We start from the raw sequence: 9,784 nt of genomic DNA on the forward strand, positions 1-9,784 counted from the left end.
TTTCCTGAGGAGTTGCTAGGTTGCGTGTGGTTCTTCTACTCCCTACTGTCTGTTTTCTAATTTGCCATATGCATTGGGATACTGTGTTGCTGGGACTGGCCGGCATCTTGGGTGAACTTCTCCCCTCACCTCTGGCTCCTCCGGGAGCCATCTATCGGTTTCAAGCAGTCTTTACTGAAGAAAGGTCCTTGTTCTAAAATGCCGATGCGGGGACACACTCCCCTGCGTGCCAGGTCTGTCCCAGTGGTGGGTTCCCGCTCCCCCTCTGGGCTCGGACTGCAGGCCAGAAGGGGCCTGGCGTGGGTGAACTTCCCAGCTCACCTCTGGCTCCTCAGCGAGCCTTCTGCTGGTTTCAGGCAGTCTTTACTGAAGAAATGTCCCTGTTCTAAAATGGCGATGCAGGACACACTCCCTGCACGCCCGGTCTCAGGCACACTCTTCCGCATGCCCGGTCTGCCCCGGCCATGGGCCATGGGTGCCTGCTCACCCTCTGGGCTCGGGCTGCTGGTCTGAAGGGGCCTGGCATGGGCAAACTTCCCAGCTCACCACTGGCTCCTCAGGGAGCCTTCTGCTTTTTTCAAGCAGTCTTTACTGAAGAAAGGGCCCTGTTCTATGGTGTGTTGGTGATTTTTTTTTTGTGGTCAGTAGGTGGCGCCAGAGATCTCTCCTAGTGTCCTTGGGGAGCTGTTTTTTCACCCCGTGGGACGGGGAACAGAGTGGGTGTGGTGGGGAAAGCCTCAACGGCTTTGGGGTGCTGTGTCTGCCTTGTGCCCCACTGTCGTGGGGAACCCACGCCCCGAATTTCATGCCCCAGGTCTCAGTTCCAAAGTCCTCATGTCCAGGACGCGGGCTGTAGCCCAGTTAAGTGTCCACAGAAATGGCGCCTTTTGCACCCTGTTCCCTTGTCCAGGCACCTGGTTTCTGATTACTCAGTGAGGGACATTCACCTCAGTGAGAGCCCCCGCGCGTCTCCCTGCAAGTCTAGGTCGCAGGCGTGGGGACCTGGGCATCGACGATACACGTTTGCTTTTCAAGTGCGCCGCTTTTCCACACAGCTTAGCGGCTGGCCTGGGGCTGTATGTAGGTCTCCAGGAGTCTTTGTTTTTCTCTCAAGGTGCACTTTTATTCACAGAAATTTTAGGCTTATAATTCACCCAAACTACAAAAACAGACATGCTTAATATTGCAGGAAGATAAATACTTTTTTATGTGAGCGAGTTAGAAAGTTTCATCAAAGAAGAAACTACTATCCTCTGTTGGCTTTTTAAAAAATTTTAAGGTTTCTTCACCTCATTATTGGATATATCCAATTGCTGAATATGTATTAGTCTACTTTGAGGATGTCATCTGTGTGGTACCAAGAAAAGACCTTAGCCTTTGGAACAATGAAAATACCATTTCTCTCTCAATTCTGGCTCTCCTTTGGCTTTATTTAGGCTTTAAACATGTAAAAAGATACAAAATAAGGATGGCCTTAGGATAAAAACTCTTGGGGTCTCCCTGGTGTCACAAGGTGTTAAGACGCAGCACTATGAAGCTACCCACAGCCACTGCAGCATGAGTTTGATCCCCGGCTGGCCAGGGAGCAACCCACATGGTGCAGCAGACCTCTCCTGACTCACCCGCTGCTCCCCTCAGCAGTGTACTTTGGTTGATATGCCTGTTCTGTTCCCCACTCTGTCTCTGGTGAATCCTCTCACCCCCCGCATCTCTGGACTGTACCCCAGCTTTTGTATGCATAGGTCAATAGATCTTTAAAAAAAAAAAAGATGAAAAATCTTTAAAAAGTAGTTATGCCTAACATAATTTTTAATATCTGAATTAGTTTCCTAAATAAATTATACCTATAATTGTTTAATGTTACTCTTCAACATTTCATAAAATTAATTAGTATGTATATATATGCATATGGTTGTGTGTGTATGCATGTGTATATATGTGTGTATGTAAAATATAGTCAATATATTATGTATATATAATAGCCTTCAAGATAATTAGGTAACAACTTCTAATTTTCTTTTTCTGTCATAAAAATATCTTAAGAGGGATATGGTTTGCTTTGGTAAAGTCATTCAAAAGGTCAGAAATATAAAGTAAAATGGCTTAATTGAAGGCATATTTGTCCCTAAAATCTTGTGACCCATTACTTGACTTTAATCTGAAATTTACTAAACTTAGTGTTTGTTCTTTCAGATTTGTGTAGATAGTGAGATTATTGCTATATATGTTTCTTTGCTTCCTATAATGGAAAAGAATGTTAGCATGAAACTATTTGAATAATTATAGTCTAGTGGAAATAGTCTATAAGATGTGAGACCTCTGTAATTGTTATATTATTGTCAATTTGTTTGATAAGTCATGAGTCAGCAATAGATTACAAATTGAAGAAATGGACACAAAAGTCAAATACAGATGATTCTGCTTCATGAATATGGGCCCTTGTTTTCACTTGGTTTATTTCTTTTTTTTAAGGTTTATTTATTTATTTGTTTGTTTGTTTGTTTATTTATTTATGCAAGCACTGGGTACAGTCAGAAGCGCGGGAGGGTGAGAGAATTCACCAGAGCCAGAGCGGGGAGCAGAGCAGGCAGAAGGACCGAAGTACACTGCTGAGGGGAGCAGCGGGCGGCAGGAGAGTTCTGCGTGCCATTTGGGACCCTATTCCGGTGGCCAGGGAGCAGCCAGGAATCGAACAGGCGCTGCAGAGGCTGCGGGCATCTTCGCAACCCAATGCTCAACCGCTGCGCCACCGGGGAGGCCCCACTTGCTTTATTTCTTAAGAGTTAATTACTCTTGTCTGAACGTATTTTCCTGAATCATATACAGTGCTACAAATCAGTGTTACCACAATAATAAAAAGGGGGGTGGGTTAATTCCTCTTTCTCAGCATTATTTGTTGTATATTGACTGGGTAAGAGTGTTTACTGTATCTTAGAGATAGCGTACTTTACAATGACAAAATGTTTTCAAGATAAGCACTTTCAGTATCTTTATATGTAATATTTGTAGGAATATTACAATTGTTCCTGTATTGAGAGGAAAACAGAAATAACACCTACTGCAACAAGTGATGGCTCTGAAGCTACAGCTGGAAAATGTAGAACTCGGTGTCCATTCTTGCCCGTTTTCCTTTCCATTTTCTTTATTATAGTTATTTTCACCTTTATGGCTGGTACTCCTATAACTGTATCCATCCTAAGGTATGTATAATATTGTGAAATTTCCCATCCCTAATGCAATATGATGCATGAAAAAGAAAATATACTTGAGTTCATTTGGGGTATTACGTAGACCATTGGTTCTAACACCAATTCAGTCCTTAAGAGGTCATTAATTCTGTGGCGTTGGAAAGGCTAGCTCATTGACTCCTAGATGTCTGAGGTTTAAATGAAATGATGTATGTGAAAGTGTCTAACCTGCCTACCTGGCATGCACTTGATGTTAATTTCTCTGCTTCTTTCAAGAGGTTTCAGTTGTGTTTGAGTTTGAGGAAATACAATGCACTCCACAAGTCAGAACCAGAATGACATGTGTTAACTAATTTGAACTTTATTCCTCTTCAGTTTTTGTTTCTTGATACTCAATACCTTTTAATATGCTTTTTAATAGATGGATGGAAGTCTTAGAAATTCTGTATAAAGATATTAACCTGTTAACATACTATATGGAAAGAATAGATGAAATGCCTTTTAAATTTTCAAATTTGAAAAGTTGTATTTCAGCTACACATTTGCTTTTAAAGACTAGTTTATCTTTTTAATTCCTATCTGTGTGCCTACAATCAACATCAGGTCTCATTTATCTTTGATAGTCATTGCTTAAAGAATTGTTAAATCAGACAAGTTTGGATGCCATCAGGGTGGTATGGCCATTGAAAAATGTTGAATTAGATCAAGCTCAGCAACTGTTTTATATTGTCTCAAATCTGTACCCTTATCTGTAGGAGTGATTACTGTCTCAAAGTTTGTGTTAGAGAAAGAAATATCTGCTTGCAACTTTAGTTAATAGTGACAGTCAAAATGAAATCTTATAAAAGAATGTTCTTTCTCATTTACAGTTTATAAAAGTTTATATATAAATACATTTGTTAAAATTTATTTGACTCTTTTGGTGCTTCCAACATTTTAGTTCATAGAACATTTTTCTTTTGTATCACCAGAAAGGTGAACTGTATGTAAAATAATTTATTTCATGTGCACAATGTTTATTTTAATATAGAAACATTAAGCTGGTGTAAAATTGAATTTGTTCAAAGACTGTATATATTTTTTAACCATTTTTGGTTTCTTATGTTTAATATTTCCAGGTGTGTTAATCACAGGCAACGATCTCTAGCATTGGGAGTACAGTTTATGTTGCTTCGATTATTAGGTATGCCATTTTTCTTACTAGTTTCATTAGTAACTGCTGGTTATGTCCATTAGTGTTATTGATTTATTCATTTATTCCAAGAATAATAGAATTAATTTAAATGCCAAGAAAAAAGAATTATTTTAAATGCAGTGGAAAACTACAATTGCTGAAGAAAACTTTCCCTTATTTAGAATGCAGTGTTAATTATGTATCATCTGAGAAAATAATGACTGTTTTTACCTACCTGATTGGTTGATTAGCTGTTTTTTTCAATTCCATTGCAAATACTTAAGGAGTATGTCATATTTATTTGAATTATAAAATAAGATCACGAACACATTTATAATGGAGAGTAGTAAAAGACGACTTTTTTTTTCCATTCATGTGAAATCTATTGCCTACAGAAATTATGATACAGTCTTAATTATAACTGCTGCGTGAACTCTTTACTCACTGCTTTTGTTTCCATTTGGGAAACTATTATGTTGTGTTTATAGTGGAAAATAATGATTTTAAATGTTTCAATAAAAGTATGGTATAGATATAGTGGCTAGTTAGGAATTGATGGGATAAAGAATTCATACCTGAAAATTTTATAATTTAGGAAGAAATAATATTTTATACACATAATTATGTGTGTATAATTTTACACACAGTATTATACATATAACATTATTATGTATAAAAAAAACAAAGGTGTAACATTAGATATCACCGACACCAACTTTCCCATTTTTCTGGTGAGTAAATTAAGGCCTTGAGAGATTCAGGGTTTTGCATACAGTTACACAAACAATTGTGAATATGAGACTAGGAAAATCATCTCCTTACTCTCATTTCAGTGCCCTTTGACTCCATCATGCTGTGGGTTTTAAAGAATAGGCTGGATGTAACTGAAATGTTTGCTTAAGAAATGTCACTTCAAATGATGTATTTGATTTGTAACAATTGGAAGCTCCTTAACCATATGGAAATGTTTAGTGCCTTATGAACTCAGGTGGGGAGGATACATGTGTATGAGATAGTAGTACTCCTAGGCATCTCAGTATGACTGTTTATATGTGTACACATGTACACTTGTCACATACATACATGTTGATATATGAGATAGTAGTACTCCTAGGCATCTTAGTATGAATGTTTATATGTGTACACATGTACACTTGTCACATACATACCTATTGATGTTCACATGTCTGTGTAAGCACACCCAACCACAATAGTTTATGTATATATACCATACATACACATAACACATATAATCTAGTTCAACAGACTTATTTTGGTTCTCAAGAATATTACAATTTTTTAAAACTATAATATTTAACTTAATTTTATTTAATTAATTTATGTTTTGCATAGAAGAACTGGGGAATAGACCAGAGGTGTGAGGGGTGAAAGGATTCACCAGACAAAGTAGGGAACAGAAGAGGTGGATTTACTGAAATACACTGTTCATGGGAGCAGTGGGCGAGACAGGAGAGGTCTGCTGTGCCATGTGGGCTATTTCCCTGGCTCGGTATCAAACTCAGGCCCTTGTGGCGATAGCACGGAGACACAAGCCACCCGGGAGGCCCAATAGTTAATTTTAAAGACATGTTCATTAAATTAGAAAAGCAGTGGATAAAAACATTTACTTAGCTAAATATTAACCCAAAATATACCAGAGATTTTTGTTAAAATAATTTTTAACTGGAGTTTTTAATTCTTATAATTTTCATAAAATCACATTACTCTGTATTAGCTCAGTGTTTTTTGGTATATTCACAGTGTTGTAAGACCTTCACCACTATGTAATTCCAGAACATTATCATCACTCCAAAAAGAAATCCTGTACTTATTAGCAGTCAGTCCCCATTCTCTCCCATCTAGCCCCTGGCAATCACTAGTCTATTTAACTTTCTGCCTTTATAGATTGTCATTTGGACATCTCATATAAATAGTCTTATATACACTATATAGTCTTTTGACTCCATTTTCTCTAAAATTCAAGTAACAATGGTTAATAACATAAGTTTTAGGTTGCATCATTATACCTCAACATCCATATAGTGGTGGACATTACGTTCATCACTAAAAGTCTTATTCCATATTCACCATAAAATTGACCACTTTTACTTGGTCTACTCTTTCCCCTTCCCATCTGGTAATCACTAATTTGGTTTTATAGTCTGAAAGTTTATTTTTATTTAGTTTATTTCATTTGTTTTTATGTACCACATATACATGAAATCTTAGTGTTTGTTTCTCTATCTGACATATTACTAATCATACTACTCTCTAGCAAATAACAAGATTTCATCATTTTTCATAGCTAAATAGTATTACATTGTGTACCACATCTTCTTTATCTCATCTATACCAGACATTTTTACTAAAGTGAAATATTTAATAATTGTCTCTTATCTATAAGTATTTTAGAATGTTTTGGATTTCTTTATAGCCCTATTAATTGTACCTGAACTGATTTGCATATGGACAGATTAATATCTATTCTTATTTATGTAAAATATGTAAACAAAAATCTAACTATAAACTGATGTTTACCCACATGTAATTAACATATAATTCTTCTAGGCACAATACCTGGACCAATTATATTTGGTGTCACAATAGATAGCACATGTGTTCTCTGGGATATTAATGAATGTGAAATTAAAGGAGCTTGCTGGATTTATGATAACACCAAGATGGCTTATATGCTCGTGACTATAAGTAAGTGATAACCTCTTGATAACTTTAGAGTAAACCAGTGATGTCAAAACCAAAAATGTCTTAGTTACTTTCTTAGGTTTTGAAATGTTGAGCCTATACTGTTCAACTATTTTGTGCTCCTGAAGTAGACATCAGTTTTCATAGCATATTTTTGAAAGGATGGTTGCCTTCAAGGCACTCTCTAAAATAAAATAGAATAACACTTTGGCTTTCTTTACATTACAGATCACATAATTTTTAAAAACAACTTCTCAAACTTTTTTTTTTTTTTTTTTGGAAAGTATAACAAAAAAGTTAAAAGAATTCTGAAAGGCTCTGGTCTGATTGTCATTTAGGTACATAGGCTTTGAAAAACACGTAGAGCTGCTGTAGGGAGTATCCTTTGTCTCTAAGGCATGTTGTAAGAAAATATGTTATAATTTACAAAGTTGGCCATATGTCACTCTTTTTTGCCTTTGTGTAGTCTGTGTTGTATAGTCTTGGTTAAATGATAAATGAAATTTAAGATTAAGAAAGTAAAATAATATATCTAGTTGTATGAGTAAGATAACATTTTAAATTTTAAAATGTCTAAGAAATCAATATTTAAAAATGAGAAATCTTGGATAGAAATACATATATTATATAGATACATTATTTAATGTGTGGTATTCATTGAGATTGCCGTTTTCTTGACAGATATATCAAGATAGCCTACTCTTATATGTTCTGAAACCCAGAGTAAGCTGTACACTGGGGGGTTTTTTATACACATTTTTAAATAAAATGTTAGTGTTGAACATAAGAGAATCTTAATGTTTATATTTTTGGTCATGATTGAAAAATAAATTTGGTTGAGTATTGAATGTGATATTCCTATAGAAACTTTCTCTAAAGAATTTAAGTCTTTTTATTTTCAGATTGTTTTTTCTAACATAGATAAGAAAATTCTGCAGCTTACTATACAGATTCAAGGATGTAAACTCTTGTTATTCACCTTTAGTTGCTTGCAATTTTTGTGTAGGTTGATACTGTATTCATTAAAATTAGAAATGGAACATACCACTTATTTTACAAGAATGGACAGTCATAGCTATGAGTAAACTAATTGTACATTTTTATTTAGAAAGAAAATGCTAGTTCAGGACTGTAGCTTAAAAAATTTTCAACATAGAACTGTAATGCTTATAATCCTTCTTTATAATAGGGGTTTCTATTCATGAAGAATTTATTATTGAGAATTAAATTTTAATGTAAGTCCTAAATATATGATTAATTTTTGTTTTTTATTTGTTAGGTGTTATTTGTAAAATTATTACCATTTTCTTCATTGGGCTTGCAGTCTTTTTGTATAAACCACCACCACCAGGCACAGATGTGTCATTTCAAAATGAGAATTCAGTTGTGATGACTGTTTCATTAGAATGCGATCTCAACAAAGCAGAAAATGAACGGTGAAATAGTAAAAGAGACTACTACAGCTGGAAAATTGACCTCTATATGTAAGAACACACATTTGCCATTGCAGCATTATTTACCCACTATAGACAATCATATCTTAAAAAGTGATCTTTCATAATTAAATGTATTTTCTGTATATGTATGGACTCTTTTTTTTTTAATGTAAGACACAGACTTGTGCCTTCAAAGCCTACCAAAAGCCTTATAACACATACTCAACTTTTATAAAACTCCCTACTGTTGGTATAAAACCCCCAACAAATTAACTAGGGGAAAAAAGCCAACAGTTGAAAGTTTACATTTTAAAAACAGAGAATTTCCTTTTGTTTGGCAAATTGGTTTAAATGCCATTGCCAATAGTTTGGATTTATTTAAAAAATTTTGTGGTGCAGAAATTTAAACTAATCAAATTTATGTAATGTGCTTTAAATGTTATTATTGAAATCCCATTAATTTAAAACCAGCTATTGATAATTTTATATTAAGTCTACACATTCTTGTCTGTCATCTATCACAGAAAATTATTGAATTATTAGAATATGGTTAATTATCTTCTTTGTATACCAATATATGGTGAATATCAGCATTGTATACACATATTTTCACTTTACCTCAGGTTTCAGGAGATAACTTGTTGATTTTTAACATTTACATTTTCTGATTTTGTGATAGTACTGTTCAATTACATGTCTTTCCAAGGACAGTGCCAACTCCAGTAAAGAAATATGCCTATTAGGCATGAAAAGATTTTTTATGAACTATTGATCAATGATTTTGTACTCATTTAGAAACCTGATCACTTACTACATTAGTTTTAGCACCTACAGTGGTGCTTTACTTACAGTAGGCATATACTATTGTTTGAAAACTTTAATTCTCTTTAGCCAATCCATTTATTCGATAGATGAAATATTTCACATCTGATACTTATTACACTCCTCTTACTCAGTAAAACATGGGCCAACTTTGTCTACTCAGACTATGGAGGAGTTAGATGAGTGAAAGTAAACAAAATTAACTTCTATGTGGTCAAGAATTTTGCTGATTAAAAGAAATGTTGAAGTTCATACCTATTTGAAATTCCATAAAATAACATTACTCATTTAATAAGGTTATTGGCTTTCGTAGGTTAGCTTTTTATATACTGTTTATTCAGTTAAAGTTGGTTTACAGCCTTATTGCCGAAAGTATGGGATTCATCACTTCAGTGTGCCCACCACAGAAGAAGCCATAGACCCATGCTTCCTCCCTTCTATATGTGCTTTTAGCAAGCAGT

At 35.0% G+C, this 9,784-nt stretch overlaps 1 protein-coding gene across 1 annotated transcript in view; it reads left to right on the forward strand.

Moving 5' to 3' along the window:
* SLCO4C1 (solute carrier organic anion transporter family member 4C1) overlaps window positions 1-8,737 on the forward strand; it is a 55,415-nt gene extending 46,678 nt beyond the window's left edge. Inside the window, exons 10-13 of the mRNA XM_037529401.2 lie at window positions 3,010-3,200; window positions 4,307-4,371; window positions 6,931-7,068; window positions 8,345-8,737. Coding sequence (XP_037385298.1) covers window positions 3,010-3,200; window positions 4,307-4,371; window positions 6,931-7,068; window positions 8,345-8,505 — 555 coding nt within the window. The 3' untranslated portion in view covers window positions 8,506-8,737. The remainder of the gene's footprint in view (window positions 1-3,009; window positions 3,201-4,306; window positions 4,372-6,930; window positions 7,069-8,344) is intronic.
* Window positions 8,738-9,784: the final 1,047 nt, after the last annotated feature.

The sequence above is a fragment of the Talpa occidentalis genome, unplaced genomic scaffold (assembly GCF_014898055.3).
Source record: "Talpa occidentalis isolate TD23 unplaced genomic scaffold, MPIMG_talOcc4v2.1 talOcc4.6, whole genome shotgun sequence".
In the NCBI taxonomy this organism is placed as follows: domain Eukaryota; kingdom Metazoa; phylum Chordata; class Mammalia; order Eulipotyphla; family Talpidae; genus Talpa; species Talpa occidentalis.